This window comes from Neolamprologus multifasciatus, chromosome 20, assembly GCF_963576455.1.
Source record: "Neolamprologus multifasciatus chromosome 20, fNeoMul1.2, whole genome shotgun sequence".
In the NCBI taxonomy this organism is placed as follows: domain Eukaryota; kingdom Metazoa; phylum Chordata; class Actinopteri; order Cichliformes; family Cichlidae; genus Neolamprologus; species Neolamprologus multifasciatus.
This window is the reverse complement of record NC_140458.1, coordinates 30,935,182-30,955,555: the sequence shown is the minus strand read 5'-3', so window position 1 is coordinate 30,955,555 and position 20,374 is coordinate 30,935,182. Positions and strand designations below refer to the sequence as shown.

Genomic DNA, 20,374 nt, shown 5'->3' with positions numbered 1-20,374 from the left:
GTAATAAATGAGGGTGGAATACATCTGGAATCATTGTCATATGGGTTAAGCATTACGCGGACTTCATTCTGCATTGGTAAATCAGTGGACAGCACTCATAACCTCCTGAGGTAATAAAGATACAGGTTGTGGTGTGGGGTCTCGCCAGGAGGAACCCCTTGAAACAGAATGGCAAGAGACTTCATAAGCTTGTGCTCATATTTCCTGTGTCTAAATCCACAGTGCAGGAAATATATGTCGTATGCTACGTATAACTGTAATACTTGTAAAGAGCGAGGTATATGAGGAGCTACAGATAATTTAAACAAACTAAACATGGTTAACAAAAGCAAGAGGGAAGCTCTCTAACAACACATCTGCAAAGCACAAGGATCTCTGTTCAGTCTCAAATCTTTAAGTCTCAAACTATTTCTGTAGGGCACGCATGCATTTGCAGGTGCTAAAAAAGTTAAGAAAATGATATATGCACTCACTGAGCGGTGCAGGAGGGAGCTGAGCTGCATAGAGTGGATGTGCGGGCCCTGCAGGGACCAGAGGCAGTGCTTCTGTGGAGCCAGAACGCTGGATGGCCAACTCTACCTCTTCATCTGTCAGGCCTGTAATGAAGACACACTTATAAGGCATTCGCAAAAATGTTCCCTTAATGGGAAAAACCAAATGGCTCTTTGGCTATCATAATGTATGCTTAAATACTTCCCAAGCTCCCCACAAATCTTTCGAGTAGAATTTAGAGAAAGTATGTCAAATCTCATTCAATTTCACAAAGACTCAAAAATGTATTTTCATTTCATAATTCGGAAATCCCAGCGAGAGTTTTTGATTCAGGGACATCCATCAAAGGAAGAGAGTGCGGAAAGGTTCACACAGTGAAATCTGAAACTCTGCTAGCCTATTAACTGCCACCAAAGGCAAAGAAAATACGAGTCTGTCCACTTCTCCAGTTATATTTCCCATGTGGAGATTTCATACACCCCAGACAGTGAAAATGCATTATTTTAATTTCTTCATTGTAATGTAAATGTATTACATAATTTTGCAAATGCCAATATAATTTAATCTTCAGATCTTTTTAATGATTTTAGTGATGATTAAATTGCAAAGGGCTCCCCGATGGAGAATCAGAGGGGAGGAGGAAAAAAAATCTAATATGAACATCTCCTTTTGTGGCAAGAAAGGATTTTATTTCAGCCACCATATGCTGCCATTGCTGTGGATCTCATCTTTTAATGAGCATCTTACTCTAAACAAAGAAAATAATAACTTTTGATGAAACATGCTGGGGAAAAAACAAAAAAACACATTCAATACAACATTTATAGCAGAATAAGTAAAAGAAAGCTGAAGACAAAAAAAACAAAACTGGAACATATTGTAGCTCTTAGATAGAGAAAAACATCTTATAATGAAGAAGCAACACAATTTACATTAGAATATTTTATACTTCTTCTCCAAGATTTTAGCCATTACTTCCTTCTGTAATTTCACTTACTTAATGATAGACAATCAGATTTGTAAAAGAGTCTTTTACTTAAACTATTCCCTCAGGATTTAGTTTCTCACATGCGCTGCCTAATGCTTCCTCCATCTTTTCAGAGATTGAGAGAACGGAAAGTGTTCGTATGCAGTATTTCAAGTGACTGCTTCACATTTTCATTAACAGAACAGTATCTGCACAGAGATATAACAGTTCTTCTACTGACCTCCAGAGTGGCCTATACGAGATAGCATAGAATAACCTCCATGTGGATTGACAGTTTTATGAGAAGTCAAATGTAAAGCAGAAAGTTTCAGTTCTGAAGGTGGACAAGATGTGAATTAAAACAAACAAAAAGGAAAACAGAAACAAGTCCTCCCATTTGAATACCTGTTTAAGTGTTTAACTGTGAAGCAAATCTGAATTCACACTTGAGCATGTACCCGCAGGCCAAAAGAATAACAAATCCTGTGATAATCTAGCAGAAAGCTTATGCCAAGAGAGGTCCCTCCAGTCACCTATTTAAATGCTCAAAGGAATGGCCATGAAAATTGTTGAATAATTGAAGGCAAATATTGGCCAGCCTGTAGCAGAGCAGGTCCTGAGTGCCAGGAAGTGGTGAGCGCCATGCGCTGAGTTTGTGCAGTCAGACTGCACTGTCAAATAAGCAATAATGTGTCCCTGGACTCCTGTTTCATCTGACCGCAGCAGACTACATGGTGACAGACTATTGAGTGAGACATGCGATGATCTCAGTTTCACCAAATAAGACAAGATATATTAAAACAAAAGAAAAGAGACCCAAAAAAAAGGAAATTTCCCTTCACCTTGAAATTTAAGGTCTTTAAAAAGGAAACAAAAAACTACATTTAGGCTGCTGTTGAGCCCAATATATGTACATGTTAATAGCTCTTCACACCTTTGATGTTGTTTACGCAGCAAATGAAAGGTTTTTGTTTTTTACTCAACATCAAAATAAAATACCTGGAAATTCCAAAAGCTGATTTCCTGTGAAATTACAGCTTGCTAAGTTGTGTTTGAGGCTCTGATCTGTTTGTTGCCGTGGGGGAAGACAACAGCAAACAAAAGAGCCCTCAGATCCCAAAGAAAAAGGAACAAGGTGAAAGTGAGTTTTACATATAAAAGGAAAAGACAAAAAAGGGATTGTGAAATTTATTATGGGTTCCAAAACCTGTGGAATGACCCCTGGACCCCCATTTCAGATCGACCTGTGGGGAGATGAATTTTTTAAGACATAAATTACACCTAATGACGACACCATAAAAAACAACAATAATGGAAAGCTATTCTGTATTTCATTATACTGTATTATTTGGTGCACCTGATACACGCAGTGCCTGTTTATGAGTCACCGTATTAGCAGATGCTCTGCCAAAGCATTTGCTTTGACCTTGCCATTCTCATTGGGGCATGAAATTACGGTGCTGGCACCTCGATATTACAGCTATAAATACTGTAAACTGCATATCTGGGCTACGTTTTCTATTGTCTTTCAACATAAACCTGATCGGTATTTATTTAAAGGAAAACCCATTGCTCGTCAGGTTATTTACAGCTCTATTTTCACTGGCTCATATTCTCTGGGTATTTTTTAAGGGCAAAGAGGCAGCAGGGCGCTAGCATTAAATCTATTTCTCCAATTCTGGCACTTCTGGACTTTATGGGTCAAGACCCAGCCTGGACAGCCAATTATAAGAATTGCTTACTAAAATATTTTGTGTGGTAAAAGGTGAATGCCTTTTTCGCTGTCCTCCAAGGCCTGAACTGTGAAGTTGCCCTTGAGTGAAAATTACTTACATTTTGAATATTATGGAAAAAAAATGTAAGCCAGGGGTCATAAATAGATGGAGGTCAATGGGTTATTAAGGAGAGGTTCAAACTGTTTCCCAAGCTATACTGCCGAGGGAGATTCTACATGTCATTTGGTTCTGTTCAACAGCTTGAACATTGCCCCTAAATAATGACCATTCTCATAGAGTATTCATTTATGTATTAAAAAAGGGGACTCTGCTCTCATTTCCCTGCTTTATCGCCTTGTAGTGATGACAAAGTGGGCAAGGCCTAGGCTAGGTGGCGCCGTGGAGTAATTTATAACCACATCAATCCCTTTACCTTCCATGCAGGCCTTGGTCATTGTCATTTTTGTCCGAGAGGTGAGTCACATAACCCCACTTACAAACAGCATCCTATTAATATCTGGGATGATGAACCTTACTCTTACCTCCATAGCAGGTATGGTAATAGACCAAAAGCCTACCTCTGTTTCCCCTGACCCTCCATCACTGACCCACTTCTCAGGGTGAAATCTCTTAGGGTTATTTATTCAACTCAATAACAACTGAGACGTTATTAAAAAAATAAATAAATAAAAACGGTCACGCCATCATTTATATCTCACCAACTCCGAATGCCCTGTACCCGTTTCACATGCTGAAATTACCTGTACTGCAGCAGTATGTACACTCCCTGTGTTTACTTTCCAAAACAAATTACCTTCGGTTTGTCAAACTAGGAGCGGCTGGGTGATGTCACCTTAGGTCCCACGGTCAAAGTGACACACTGAGAACTGGAAAATGTTGTTGACTTTGTCCTGAGAATTTGATTTTTTTTTTTTTGGTAATTATGTGTGTAACTGCTAATTGTCTGGGTTAAATGGTGGTGCCAAAGTGGAGGCCCAATGCTCTTTAGTTGCTGCATCTGTTAATTGAAAAAGACATAGATGGCACAATTCACTAGATGAGAGTCTAGCGCGTTATATTTCACTCAAACACAATAAAATTTACTTGATCTTGGCAGTCAACGACTACGGCAAAATTGCTTCAAGATTGCGGTATGACAGTTTAAAATGCAATTCATTTCCTCACTCCTCTGTAAAAGAGAGGGAAAAAAGCATCTCTGGGTTTAAATCTTGATTTATATTACATCAAAGTGACAAAGTTTCAATATTTCAGCCAGTTTATTCAACTTCAAGGACTCGAGAAGGGCAGCTTGAAATATTGGACTGCATAATTGCCAATTCATACCCTGAAATTGACAGTTGAAGGAAAACAGAAAATTATATTTTTCAATGAATATTGAAATAAACCACACTATTAGGCTCTCTTTGGAAAAAACAGACATGTAACCAGAGAGGCATCCTTCAGTGCAGATTAGGGCACAAATGCGCTGGGAAATAATATGCACGACTGAGATTATTGTGTAAAGATTCTGCAACATGCAATCAAAGTGGGCCCTATTTTCCCCTTCATCAGCTGTCCAGCGCAAGTACTGGCAGCAAGAGGAATCCAATTTAAATTCCACTCTACCAGGAGATGGTATTGTTTCATTTTATGTGTGCTTTGACATTTCTGGCTGTTAATATGGAGTAAAATCCAGAAGTATTTACATAAATATGACATTAAACTGTATTAGAAATTAAGACTGACACATTTGCTGTGGTGACTGTGGGAGAAGGAGGATGATGATTGAGTTTCTTTGTCAAAAGGTTGAAAGGACAATACATGCTGGGTACAGGAGCATGCAAAAGTCTGAGCACTGGCCCGCTGCCGCCTGTATAAAAGCTTATTGTGGCTCAGCAAGCAGCCACCAATGAACAAGATTACTAATCTGATTCAGCTTTCCAACGTGTTTTATGGGAGGAAAACGGAAAGTTTCAAAATCAAATTCTTGTCAGTGTTGATGTCGATGCTTCTGAGAAGATGAACAAAGGATAAAAGATATTTTGTACTGATACTTCATTTTATTTTGTTACTATGAATGTAACCCAAGTGCAAGTCATAGCAATAATTTATGAATTAACACAAACACCGGCACGATAAAGTTATTTTGTTTAAATTCCCACAAAGAAATATTTCAATCAAGAAATGTGGTATACTAATAAAAAAGGTCTGACAGGTGATTCATCACTTAAAGTACACTTTACTTTTATTTTTAGCAGTCAGCTAAGATTAGTTCCTTACTAAACGCCATTGCGGTGCAATATCTGTGTTTGAAGCGCAGCTTAAAAAAAGCCTTTTCCTGACATAATTTCCTGTAATATGATCAACGTCGATTTCTAAGACAAAAAAATACTGTACTTAAATAAAATTACAAAAACACAAAGCAACTGATTTAATAAAGCACGATAGTAACTGTAGAGCTTTTTCCTGAAACAGGAGAAATCTCAAAGCTTGAGTATTGGATTTAAACAACTTCCAGGTTCACTGCTGTATGACTGTACAAGTCAAGAGTTATCCTAAGAACACTGCAGAGTGCAAACATACTTTGTGCTTAGTGTTTCATTGCCCATATCTCCCATCTCTCTCTGTGTAAGATCGATGTCCTTATGCAAATCCAGAGTTCTTGTTTAGATCTACAGCGGAACCGATTTTCCAAAATAAATCTGCATTAAAGCATCATACATATTTCATAGACTTAAAGTGCAGTAAGAGCAAACCGATTTGGATAGTGGAGCTTCGTGGAGTTTGCATCAAGGCTGAAAGTAAGAAGAAAATAAGGTGCAGCGTGGCATCCTTTGACAATAATGAGGCCTTGTTACATTTCAATTAACCAACAGCAGACTGATAACATGCCTTAGTTGTTAATAATGAAAGAAAAAGACAAAAAAAATACATTTCAAATGATATCAAGAGAGCCATATGAGATGAGTGTAGTAGCAGCCGGCAACCATGGATTTGGTTTCGGGTTACCTTTCCTAGTCACAGAGCTTTTAGGCTCACTTTTCACTGTTTGGCTGAATGCAAAGTCCCTAAGCGCTGTACAAGTACAGTCCCCACACACTGAACTGTCTCACTGCAAATTTAAATAAAAACACTCCCCACAAAGCGTTTATCCAAGGTAAAAGACACACACACACAGGCTGACTGTTATAAATACATGGCATAACACTGCAGCTCTACTGCTGCATTATATTGAACTGACTTAAATGAGTTCAGAGTAATAAAGCTTTTTGCAACTTTTATTGCACAAACAATATTCTACTGTGTGTTAGAAATATCTCAATGAATTGCAAAGAAAGTGAAGAGCCAGCAAACATTCCAACCTGCCCTGCTTAGAAAACCTCCTCGTGCCGTGCCTCAAATTTACGATAACTGTTAAATTAAGTAAAAGGGTTAAAATGCTGGAAGGCAATATTGATAATTCCATTGAAAATGCAGAGGGAGTTTGTCAATATTAATTTTCCTGAACCCAAAGGAGCATCCAGACTGGTGTGTCATTTATTCACAGAGCCTGAATCATGCTCTCTGAAGCTAAATCGACCCCTATTAGACCCCCCTGAAGGCAAAGATCCATGGCCACAACCTTTGACCCCAACAGAATGATCTTACAAAAAATAGCATATGTATCTTTGCCAACCGCATTTTGTGAATAAACATATGGATTGTAATACCACAGCCATTTTCCCCCAAATTATGTATACTGTTCACAGCTTTCAGCTTAAATCAAGCAAATGAGAAGTTTCTCACCTTTTTTCTTCAAGAAGGTTTTTCTGAGGGCCAAGGGACTCTGATGTACTTTTGGGTTCTGTAGAAATTGTACAGCAGTGGTAATCTGGGGAGAGACAAATGTGATTTAATCCCTCGTAATGATATAACATGAGAGGAAGAAGATAAGCTTTGCAGCAAACTGATGCTTTTCACAGCACAAACAACAGTCTAGACCTTCTTTAAGAAAAAGGTTCATTATCAGTCCAACCCCACAGGAAAAAAAGAAAAACCTTAAATGGATTCCATTTGATAGTTGCTTTTACGCTCCCCCCACACCCAGCAGTGAGGAAAAAGACCACCTGACCACTTTCCAGCTAAATGTGGGGAATGACCAAATCAGCAGTTATAAAATTAGCCCATCAAGAGTGCTGGACAAATGGAGTATGGAGCTTAATTTGCTATTACCCTCTTAAAGACAAACTTCCATTCTTAAGTGCGGAGTGGAAGAAAATCTATACTTAATGCAGAGGTGATCATTTGTATCTAATAACTTGAGAATCCTAGGCTGAAAACTTCTGTAATTCTTCCAGTTAAAAACCTGCCATGATCAAATCACCCAGCCTGAATGTTGTAATGACTTGAAACGTTAATGCACTAGAACGTTAAATAGCATCAGAACACCAGTAGTTTTAAGTGCATTGCGTTCATCGATTCTATTATGTTTTCCTTCGAGATGCACCTTAATTTTCCACCCCAGTATGCATTTCCAAGAATTGGAGGGAGGGAAAAAAAATCTTCCTCAAATGGCATTAAAACATAAATTTGAAGTGGGCGCCATGAAGTGGCGCCTCCTAAAATAGATAAATATGTAAGAACACAGAGAAAGGGGAAACACACTAGAGAGGAGGTTTCGATGACTTATTATCGCACCTGTGGTCCCCGTGATTCAATTGTAAAAGTCATCCCTCTAATAGGTTGAAAGGTTTTGATTACTCTTCTTTTCTCTTAGTGTTGAAAGATACAAAGTGATTGAGCGCCCTGCCAGTGGTAATTCATTTTGGGTAATGCATTGCATATACTAAGAACCTGTTTCAATCCAAAAGAATTGCAGTTTAAACTTGTCCAAGTGGTAGGAGTGGCAGTGAAGCCGTTTAAAAAGTGAGATTTCTGTCACAAGCACACAGTACAGTAGAGAATTATAGCACAGGCATCTTTAAGAAACTTATCAAACGCGGATTACAAACAAACCTAAAATGAACATCTGAATAATAATAACATTTCTTCTTTATACAACCCAGTGAACCTTTCATTAAAATGCTCCACTTTGATTTCATGAGATCGCTGCCACAACTGATGTAGACACTAATCTACATTTTCACTGGGACACCACGGTGACCTTGATGTACACAAGGGTTACGCAAGAGGTGCGGAATTTCCTGGATCTCTATATATGCTGAGGGCTTATTAAAGCCAGTCACCCGGAACCTTCATTGTGACAACCAGATTAAACCATTTGCATGGTGACCCCGTAACTGATGTTCTGGGCCAAAAGATACAGTCAAAACACAGAGAAAATATCCCTTTGATAAAAAAAGACAAAAATCACTCCAGTGCTTGCAAAGCGCTCACTGTCCAAGTCAGTGAGCCATTACCACAAGACACAGCATGTGGTAATGGCGGAAACTAGAGATAATAAACACACTAAAATCGAATACTCTAATATTTATTACGGTAAATAACAGTTATATACAGGAGGCCCGCTGAGAGGTAATGACCTAACAGGGAAAGAATATGCTGAATGAGCAGTCCTTGTTTACATTCGCTTAAAATTTCAGTAGCACAATATTGACAAGAAAATTGTATCAGCGTTAACAGGCGTAAGTGTGACATCTTAGAAAGGACCGCAGCTAGCTCAGAGGCAAACTAATGAGGCAAATGTCCATTTGGTTAAAACTGTTGTGGTAGATCTTCAGGGAGAGGAAAAATGCACTTCTTAGCAGATGACATAGATGCTTTGCACAAGTTCCATCCAGACATCTCAATCAATTATAACCACATTGCACAGATTTCAGTCTTGTTATTGACTTATGGATCAACCCAGTTATAGTGTTGGGTAGCACACAACTGGGGCTTTTAGGGGGGCGGGGGTAAGATGGATAACAGTACAAGGCGCATTTGAGTAGACGGCATAAATAACTAAAACAGAAATTAGGTGAATTTCCTTCCTTACAGGAAACTGGTAAATGATTTTTGGTGCGCAGAACAATTAGGCTTCTTTGTAATACCTCTTGTAAAGGTTCAACTCCTAATGCACCAGAGTGCTCCATGTTAAGAGCGATAATCTTTGCAAACCAGATAACCAATAAAGTGTCAGGTAAAGCCGAAAAAGAGGTGAAAACTCAATCACAGAAAGAGATAACATTAACCAACACACTTAAAGAGAGTGAACTTGATGAACGGACAAGATTACAGAAATGTTATTGAGTTTGAATTGGACAAGAATTTGTACTGCACTTGTCTGAAAATTACAACTGTGATACCTCGAATTGTGAGAAATGAGGCTGCAATCCAATTACGTTCGAACTGCATGGATAGACGCCTGAGGGAATCCATGTAACCAGTTGTATATTTTTGCCCCAACTAGTAACGGCACTTAACCATAATATACCGTAAGACCCACCTATGGATATTTTACAGGAATTCAAGAGCAGGTGTGAGCATCTGGGAAATTCAGACTTTCGATCATCAGACACCAGTTCGTGGTATATCTTACGATTGATCATTTGGGCTGGTTTCTGTATTTGTAGCTAGTTTCAGTTTTAAAGTAACCAGAATTTTAACCACGAGAAATTAAAAAGACATCTGAGAAGAGAGAAAAGATTTGTGTTTTCAGTCTGAATTATTTAGGCCAACGCAAACCACTACTTATCGAGCAATTACTGTGCAATACGGTAAAAATGCAGTTTTAGGGTTGCAAACATTCTTGGAATAAACAAGAACACTTTGATAAAAGATACCAGAGTTTAAAAAAACCCCAAAAACCAAAACTCAAGATTTTCCATCCACAGTCTCGTGGTATCACATATTCTTATCTAAAACACTTCAAACAATTCATAAAAAGAAAAAAGAAAAGAAAAAAAGACAAAAAAAAAAAGAGCGCAACATCAACTTTTTATATTTTTGAACAGGAAATGACTGGCATGTACTGAGCAACTCTTTGCTCCTTATCTGTTCTGCAAAAATATGTACACAATTTGTCTGCAACATTGAAAAGATTTGCAGGACTTGATGGAACTAGAAGCTGGGTGGGGGTGCAATTGAGGGTCTAAAAGGAAATCATTAGCAAGTATAGAATTCGGGCTCAGTGTGAATCAATTCATTCCAAATTGCCCTGGCCTGTACATTTGTGGAGAAGTGCCCCTGATATAATAACAGACTGATAGACATGAACAAAAATTGTGTTAAGCTAGTCTCAAATTTCCCCCCCAAACACACGTTTAGAGGACCAAAAGCAGGAGAAAGTGAGAGACGGCGAAAAATGAAGCTCTATATTAATTTGGTGCTTTCATGGATGATCTGCTATCAGGGGCAGCTGTCTTAAATGACTTAACCCAATACCTTTCTGATATTAGAGCCCTGCCAGAAAGGAATTAACTTTTAATGCAATTATTGTATTTCCTTTAGTTGCCTGACTGCTTGATGTGGCCAACAGTGCTTTTTAATCTTTTTAAAAGAGCAGCTTTAAATGCCCTTCTAATTGTGACAACCTTCTTGCCTTAATGTGACCTTTAGTGGAGAAAGCAAGGCCACTTGGGAACAGCTATAGGGAATTACTGACCCTGAGAGACATCAGGAAGTGAGGTGCAGAGCTGGCCATTTAGCTAACATCCACAGTTGTTCAGACACTCCAGGAGCTTCAAGGGCCCTGCTGGAGACGAATCTTTCTAACAATGACTGTACAAAAAGAACCCTTCATTTCTCACTCATTGTTGCTCGTCCCTTCATGTGCAGTGCTTTTTCAAAGAAGCTAGAACGTTACAAAATGAAATGAGAAGCAATTACCGAAACTTGTCTTCAGCATAAGCAAAATCTGATAAAGGGTTACTGGTTAAACGTGGGCTTTTCTAAACTACTTTGCATCTGTTCACACGTTATTTTGAGTACGAGGGTAAATAAAAGTGGGTTGGCGTTTTGTGTGTTACACTCTGAAATGTGGTCAATCTTTATTGAATTATCCTAACTTTTGAAATTTAAAGGTCAGAGTCAACTTTTCAGCAGATGAAAAAGGGTCATGGAAAACTTCATTGACATTTGCTATGCAAAGGTTTAAAAATAACTTGCGCTGTATCAGTGTCAGAGCCATGGGCAAGGCTACGATCATGACATCAAAAGCATATTATGCAATTTTTGTAAAGGGGGGGTTGGTGGACGGAAATTGAGCTTTTCTTTTTTTTTTCAAGACCACTGCATATAGAGAAGAAACTTTCCATTCAGCAGCATTTCCCTATCAAAGTTCTGACATCACAAACATGGAAAAGTTGAGTGGTTTAGTGGTGAGAAAAACCGAGGGCCGCAGTAGACTGTATTCGACAAGGCCACTGACAAAAAGGTAAAAACGCGCTTAATATGATATTGTGAAAAATAACGCTACGCTTGTCAAAGAGAAAGAAGGGCGGGGGGGGGGGGGGGGGGAAGCTGCCTTGTTATTTTCGAAATACAAGCAATTTTTAGAAAAGTGTAAAACTTTCAAAACTGTGTTTAATTTGCTGGAAATGTTTCACTTCCTTTAAACTATAAGTTCAGAATTGTCCCCCCAAAAAAGAAAAAAAGAAAAGAAAAATGTTTTATTGGCTTCTTTTTTTACTGACTTGCAAAATAATTGAACTTCTTTCAAGAGCCGGTTGTACAGGGTAAAAAAATATCCTCATTCTGCAGAACGAGCAGAATAAGAAAGTAGCTGAAGCTACCACGTGTACATGAAGCAACAACAAAGTCATGCGCTTTGTTTATTCTTGCGAGATCTAAACATGAAGACAAACAGGTGGCACTCGGCCAATTCAAAACTAGACTATTGACAGATACGCTATAAAGCCGAATCTGACATTTCTTAATGTGCAACTGTCAGTCGTGCTGCCTGAGGTTGCCCTTGCTAAACTAGTGAGACAGATGACTGTTTAGATAAGGACATCCCCAGTGGGGCTCCGAGAGCCCCGAGAGCCCTGATGACTAAAGACGTGCGATTCTGTGAGTGACACCTCACTTTCACTTACTTTGGGCAAAAATACTGCCTAGCCCTATACATTCTTTTTAATTCAGGTAAAAGGCCCAAACCATGAGTTTGAAGCTGCTCTCAGAGATGAGGGTCATCAGAGATTAACCCATGGCACTTTAGCAGTGGGGGTGCGAGAAGCGAGTCGCAGCGAAGCACAACAAACTACTTAGCTACCACAAAACATTCCAGCCCCTTCTCAGCTGCAATCCAGTAATGGATACTTCCTCAGCTCCTCGATTGGTCAAAATGTTTTCATACAATAATTTAATTCAGAAACACATTTACAAAGCAGGAGTAATCAATTTTAATTAGTTGATTTTTTTTTTCCATTCGCATAAAATTTAATGTACTGCCATCGATCTCCTTTGTTCTTTAATGCAGTGGCTCTTTCCTGTAATTCGAAGCTTTTTCTTTTTTCTTTCTTACGCAGTCAGTGATGACATTGTGTGACAAGCAGCTCCGTGTGCTTTTCAGTGACCGTTTTCAAAACGTGAAAATGCTCACAACGCAACTTTATCTACGCACAGCGTAGCAAAAAGAAAATGTGGTCATAATGCGGTCTGTAAATGCGTCGAGTATGAAAAATGTTCTGTTTAGAAATGACTCCAGTCAAATATACGAGAAAAACGTTTAAAATAGAATAAAAGACACTAAACTGTCAGAAACTTTCTGATCATTTCTTGCTGATTTAAAATGCATCGTTAAAATGTTTTTGAAAAATCAAAAAGATAAACAAACAAAATAAACAAAGCAGCAAGAGTTTCATGTATGGTTTAACAACGATAAACAGTAGAGTTTACAATGAAAACTTAGATGAATGGAAAGCAATAGAAAGTAGTTTGGCTGTTATTAAAAAAACAAAAACACAAACACTCTGTAGTGTTTTTATGGAACGTTTTAAAATAGCAAATTTCATAACAAAATCTACACTGAGGTTAACACAAAACATTTATATTATGGCATATTTATATATGGCATACATATAAGTTCAGTTCTTCGGTAAAGAGAAATGAGACACGCAATTTGCTACGGTAACATAAAGAAGCACAGGGTCTTTTCTTAAACCTGCCACTGCTCTGTGTGTTGTCCTTCACATCATCAGGGCCTGCCGGCCTTTCACATTCAATTAGTTGATTGAGGCAAAATGCAAGCGGCACCAGCAGCAAACAACGTGAAGCTTGTGTCCAAGCGACACACCACAGAAGTTGTGTTGTGGTGTCAGGAGAAGAGCTGCTTCCGTCACGAGCAACTTACAGTGACAAGCCTATCCTCCTCTGTTCATCCAAAACTGCTCTGCTCACTGAGGAAGCACCCACCCGTGGACACAAACCCATACACACACATCCTGCAATGCATACAACTGAAGCACTACGATAGGCAAATAAAGCCGAGAGCTGCGGCGAAGATGCAGCGAGTTGGCATCAGTTTTGTGTGCAGTCCTGCTCGCCTGCCAAATTGACTAATAAAACTAAAATAGAGAGACCAGTGACAACAGAGAGAGAGGTATCCTTTTATTGATCAAATTATTCCTTCTTGGGTACACTGTGCCACTGGATGAGCCTATGCTCAGAAAGACAACTAGACAGATTGTGACATTCCAGTGACATTGTAATTGTGTGTCAACCCTTTTCCAGTCAATAGGCTGAATGCACTAATCATGTGTCTTGGATCAGCAATTTCATGGTCTTCAAAGGGGACCAGGAATTGGTGGCATGACCCTTCATACAGGGTTAGACCCCTCTTTCCTCAGTGAGTTCCACAGAGAGGAGAGGGGAAGGATGGTGTGAAGGGAGACGCGCCAAGGAAGGCACAGAGCCAGGAAAGATGAACATCGCCATCTACTGGCCAGGGCTGGCAGAAGTGGCATACGAGGGGTGGGGTTGGCAGTTTACCCTTGCGGCCTGTCTTTCACTGAGACCTGTCAGAAACATTTAGACACACTTGCCAAGACAATGGGCCACACATCTACCGTAGAAGACAAGTCAGGCTGAAATAAACATCGAACCAGGGAGGAAACTTAAGCCAGCAGGCCTTCGTTTGGTTTTGGAGAAAGAGAGCAGCGGCAAGAGTCTGCTCCTGATCACACTAAGTGACAAAGAAATGTGTTGGCTAATTCTCTTTTTTTCCAGAGGCATCCAACCACCGCTAAGAGTCTAACCTCGAGAGTAGGAAAACCATAAAGAGTGGGGTGCTGACAGCAAAAAACAGAACAAAACAAACAAACAGACAAAAAGCAGCAATCACCAGGGCCAGAGAAGAGAAGAAGAAGTACCACTTGTATTTCTTTTTTAACTCTGAGAGGAAAAAAAAGACAGCTCATAAAAAAAAAAGCAATTTAGTTTAACCTTTGTAAACCAGATAACGATACACGATGAGCGAGTTATAAAAAGTCACCGTGATAAAGCGATAAAATGTGTAACATCTGGTTTATACATGCCCCGCCTAAACGTTATCCTTCTCTTTTGAGAAGTGCACACAGAATTTTCAGGTTTTGCAACATGGCTGCCTGGTGATCGAAACTTAAGAGACTCTCATACAGCACATAAATTTACACGATTTATGCTCCTCCTTTTGATCTCAAATCAAAATCTTAACACTTGACTACGTGACAATCAGAGGGAGCGGTCAAAGTTTAGGCGTCGACACCCATCTTAGCTGAACATCAAGTCACGCGGTGACAGGGGAAAATACATGTTTTACCATGCGCCTCCAAAAGAAAGAGAGAGAGGAGACGACCCACAGTGAACCACTATAATGTCACACGGGGTGGCGTGTTACAGCAAAAGGGGCTGAGTTGGCAAGCAGCTCAGCAGCAGACGCGCACCTGTTCTGACATTTTCTGTCGACCTTGACACAGAAAACACGCGACAATGCCACTCTCTGTATTTTAAAAGTACAGGCTGTTTGACGAAGCCCCTTCACTTCCCCTTTTCTCATCCCCATGATACCCAAAACCACTTTCCACACACTTTTGGAACCATGACGCAGCACGTACAGATGTGAGGGGGAACAGACAGGTAGCGGTGCCATTAAAAGAATGGAGAAAATCTACAAGGAGAGACAGGCGGAAAAAATAAATAAATAAAAGAAAATCTGCGAGTGAGTGAAATTTGGAGACAACCGAAGGCCGCTGGGCGACTGTCAGAGTTGGCTGACTCTTTCCACAGGATTGCAGGCCGCCAATACCTCGCTTAAAATCCCACAGTCCGCAGTAAACACAATCTGGAAAGGACGGAAAGGCCTCAGCCTCGCCTCTATTTATTCCATTTCTAACGTCTCCTTGTCACCCTTTCTTTTGAAATTCATGACAGAGCTACAATGCATCCATCCATCTACTATTTTAATCAAAGAGAAAGCAAAGTGCTGCTGCCAGGAGAGCTGCACAGGAAAACAAATGCCATCTTCCTGTTAATCACTGCATTAACAAGAAGTTGACAGTCTTGAAGCACATGCTGGGGAGGGGAGCCACTCCAGGTGTTGGGTAATTGTCAGTTGTGCCATTGGCTATTTATTTATTTATTTATTTAATTTATTTCTTTCTTTAACTACTGTGTCAATGTCTGTTTGACTCCTGGTTTACAGTTGCTCTCTACCTTTAAATACAGACACAAACAAGAAGACTCTGGATGAAGGCGAAGGAGTCTACCTATTACCAGTGCCTGATGAAGTGCTTAATTTTAAAGGTTAACAAGGGAGGCCTAAAATAAAATAACATGAAAACACACACAAGCTCCTTGACCATTCTAGAAAGAAAGAAAATAATAAAATCATATTTGGTGACTTTGAGGCAAGAAAATGTTTTAGAAAAAACAAAAAAACAACTTACCAACACACAGCAACTTGTCAGATTTATTCACTTGGTCCTTTTATTAAAAGAAAATCTGTTTAATCTCTTTAACTGCAGCTGCAAGGATCCAGTTTCATTTTCCAACCAGAAACATTACAGTTTTTACTGGCATTACACTTCTAAGCCACACCTCTAAAGTTTAATTGGAGCGTAATATTTTCGTTCAAGTGCTCCATTTTTATCTTAGTTTCTATATTCTGTCACTTTCATTTTAGCCTACAGAGTAGCATACTATCTTTTTCCCCCCAGATTTCTCAGATAAAGCCACAATCTCAGGGCGCCACACACAGAGAAACTCTGAAATCCCATTAGCATTTTGCTTTCATTATTTTTAATCAAACCCTGAAAACTGACACATATTAATTAATATCCATTACCAGTTTTTTTGCCCCCTCTCCCAGAGAAGACGTTCGGGGGGGAAAAAAGAAGCAATTAACTTAACAAAATAATCAAAAAAATTGTTACAGAAATCTCTGATAAATGTCATGTGAGGTCCCATCTAAATGTAAGAAGTGTAATACATTCTTGCTGTCATATTCCATTAAACTGCTATTACAGTCTTGATAGAACTATTAGTCACTACATTATTAATAACATTAATGTATTTACATTTTTGGTGTACAAGCCTGCTTTCATGCAATAATTTATGAAGGCGACTTCAGATATGTTATAATGTTCCCCATCGAGCCTCTTTTGTGCTTATTATTGATTGTGAAAACAGTCAAAAACTCCAAATCTAATATCCCTCTGCCCTCCCCCATACCCCTTAATGTATTGGAGTGGTCTGTTTACATTAAGGACTGGAATAAAGTGCATTTACATCTGAAGCATAAGTTCATAATTTACATTCTAACATTTATTAGAGGTGACAAACGAGCATTTGGTCCACTCGTGCTTTTCCACAATGCAGCACTCATTCAATCCATATAAATTACAGCTGGGATAGGGAGTGCAAGAGCAAATTATTTTATTATATGTATGCATGTATGACTCTATAGGGGGTTACTAAGACAAACAGGGAATTACTTGATTAGGCCAACCGTGGTTTACAAAGAAAGAAATATGAGACTGAGGGTTAGGCCAATGAAATTTTAGCATAAATGTTTGGCTCTTATTCAAATACCTAAAACACACAGACTGCTGTATTGCCGTGGTACTACACTGCACTACTGTGCATTTCATACAGGCTAGAAACAGCTCTTTTAAATATTGCCGTTCCAATAGCTTATCCTTAGTTAGCACTAATATTATTCAATTAAAAGAAACTTGCCTAAAAGGCAGTATTATATTACATAATTAGACAGGGCAGCATTTTCAGAAGTGTAGTTACAAATGCACTGAGGGGATCCCAGCATTTGAACAAATATCTAGCGCTGTAGGGGAGCTTGCCGACAAATTAACAGCTAATAACTTACTGGGAAGCAAGATAAAAAGAGAAAAAAAATGTTCCCCAAAGTGTCAATTACAAATAATTTTTCCTCTGATTTCTACACTTGTGAAAGCACGATATGCTAAAAGGCATTTTTAATACTGTGCCAAAATTGCAGGATATCCATTTCTTTTTCTTTTTTCTTTTTTTTAAACGCTCTGAATTTATTAAGAAAGATAATTCAGCATCGGCAGCAGGACTGTTTAGGATAGCTCCGAAAGCATACGACTCCCATCTGAGAGCATTTAGTGGACTGATAGGAGAGACAGACAGGTGCAGGGACATGGGAAATGAAGGAGGATTCAATCAAATTCGTGTTCATTAAAATCCGAGGACATCACAAAAATGAGAAAGATGCTGACAAATCAAAGGGTCTCAGTACCTGAATTACCATAGTCATTTACTTATTAAAGCCAGGATGCTTCGTGTCAATCAAGAGCCATCACATTCTCCATTTGCAGCGGAAAGCCACTGTAATTGCTTCTCATACTAATCAACACAACTTGTGTAATTATGCCTTGAAAGTGACATTGGAGGCTGAGAGCGATGTGAGCAGTCTTGACAGCAGAGACATCTCAGATTCATCAGGAGATTTCCAGCCTCGCTGCAAGGAGACAAGCCACTCTCAGACCAAGTTACTCACTCGAGCAGTTTACAACCATAAACACAAAGAAAAGATGATAAATCAAGCCGAAGTAATTACAAAGCAGAATAGAGAGTATAAAGGAAGCTCGGCTCAATAAGACCACTTTCCCAAGTATATTGAGGCAAAATGACTACGCTGTAATTAAACTGGTGTCGTATTTCTGTCATTTCTTAAGTAAACATATTGTGACAGTTCACTAAATTGTGGGAGAATAGGAAATTACAGCTCTGTTACCATGCTGTTTACATTAATATACTCGCAGAGACAAAAAACCCTACAAATAAAGTTCTAAGTATTCATTAAAGTTTATTGAATTCAGCTTAATCACAGACTTTACATATGTCTCCAAAATGAACTTTGCGTAAAACTAACTTCAACATTCCTCTGCGCATTGGAAAACTACCCAAACCATATTCCCAGGCTGCATCTGTCACTAGTCACACTGCGGCCCAGCCAGGAAGGTCAGAGCGAGGTCAAATTACAGCAACAAATCAAGAGCCACGGTTATGACATTAAACTCCATCTACAAAAAAAAAGGTGCTTATTTTTGACATACAGTGGCAACAGCTGCTTCTTCATTTACTGGGAACTTTAGAGTGAATTGAAGGCCTTGCGTCGCTTTTGTCAAAAGACTGAAAACGCTATTGTCTGGGGCTGGCAACTGGGATCTAGTCCGGCTCAGCACACAAGGCAGAAACCACAAAATAAAAATAATTTATAAAATGGGTTGGACTCATCTGTGCTCATCCTTTTCAAAGAGGTGGGTGGAACCAGCACCAACATCAAAAAGGAGTCGACTGATAATTCTGGCATTCTGCAGGGGAATAAGCGTAATGATTTCATTTGCGAACAGAAACGAAGATGAGGGATTTATGGCTCATAAAAAGTTCAAACGACAGAAAAACCAAAATCTTTGTCTGTGTCATTCCTCGCTCATGACCTCCAAACTTCAGCACGTGTTGAAGGCCAAGTAAGAAAATGCTCTTTTGTGGCCAGATATGAGAAAAACAAGTACATTTACTGACATAGAAAACAGAGGCTTTTACAGGAAAAGCCACCGTGATTCACCCCCTGCGTTCAACTCTAATGAGTCAAAAAGTGTGACCTGCACTTAAACAAGAAGTCACAGCCAGAAGCTGTAAACTCATTTTCCCCCCCATCCAAGCCAGCAACGTCGGCAGGACCTGGAAGATGTGCTCCGAGCATGCACGATAAATCTGACGTGAAATCATAATCATAAAAGCAATTAGCTGACCCTGCGCCACTCGTCCTTGGACATGACAGTGAGAATTCATACAGAGTCCTCTAAGGAGGCTGGCTGCCGGGTTGGGCGAGGAGGGGGAAAAAGTGCAACACAGCAACAATAAAATGGAGGGCCCTTCCTGTGTCATTAACCACTGAAACAAACAGCGCATGATGCACAATGAGCGCTGTGAAACAGAGAATTGAGCCTTGATGCTTTTCAAAGGGAAAACTTCCCCGCGACCACTAAACTCGACTGTGCCGTGCAGATGTTCCTTTTGTAAAAGTGCGGGCACAGAGACACGCAGACACAGTGCCGTACCACTTAATCCCCACCCCCACTACACATTATATTACATCACCTTGCACTACCTTGCAGTGTGAATACAGCTTGCAGATTACATCTTAAACGAACTTACTTATTTAGAATCACCACAAAAACACGAAGGCGGACGCTTTCGACACCTCTTTGATCTGTGCTTTTTGCAGAGTGTGTCGCATGTTTACAGTAAGCATGACAGGATGCAGAGACTATTGACTATGAGATAGCAGTTGATCGGGTTGATCGGACCTTTCTCTTTCAAGGAGTGCACTACTTTTCCCCCCACCTTTGGCGCACAAATCCACACAAATCCACGCACACACACCCACAGAATATCTTGCCATCACTTCCCACTCAGTAATTACACCAAGGCCGAACTAGTGGCTGCCACCTAGTGACCGTCTTCCCCAATAATCATGAAATATCTCTATGGCTCGCGCCCCCACTCGGACCATAACTCTCCTTTACTGCAGACAGCTCCAATAAAGGATTACAATTACAATTAAAGTAATGAGCAAAGAGGAAAAAAGGAAAATCTCAAAGAAGGATCCCTTGACTAACTAAATGGTAGCCTAGTTCCTTGACAGAATGGAGTTACTATAGCAGGCTCATTACTGGCTCCCATTTCTTATTCTGCCCCAATCATTAATTTGGAGCATGTTGAAACCTGGAGTTGTGGAAAAAAAATTAAAATA

General features: G+C 39.5%; 1 protein-coding gene across 1 annotated transcript in view; it reads right to left on the bottom strand.

The window, feature by feature from the left end:
* pex14 (peroxisomal biogenesis factor 14) overlaps nucleotides 1-20,374 on the bottom strand; it is a 45,303-nt gene that overhangs the window by 19,316 nt on the left and 5,613 nt on the right. Inside the window, exons 3-4 of the mRNA XM_085145513.1 lie at nucleotides 6,961-7,045; nucleotides 474-596 (exon numbers count right to left, since the gene is read on the bottom strand). Coding sequence (XP_085001639.1) covers nucleotides 474-596; nucleotides 6,961-7,045 — 208 coding nt within the window. The remainder of the gene's footprint in view (nucleotides 1-473; nucleotides 597-6,960; nucleotides 7,046-20,374) is intronic.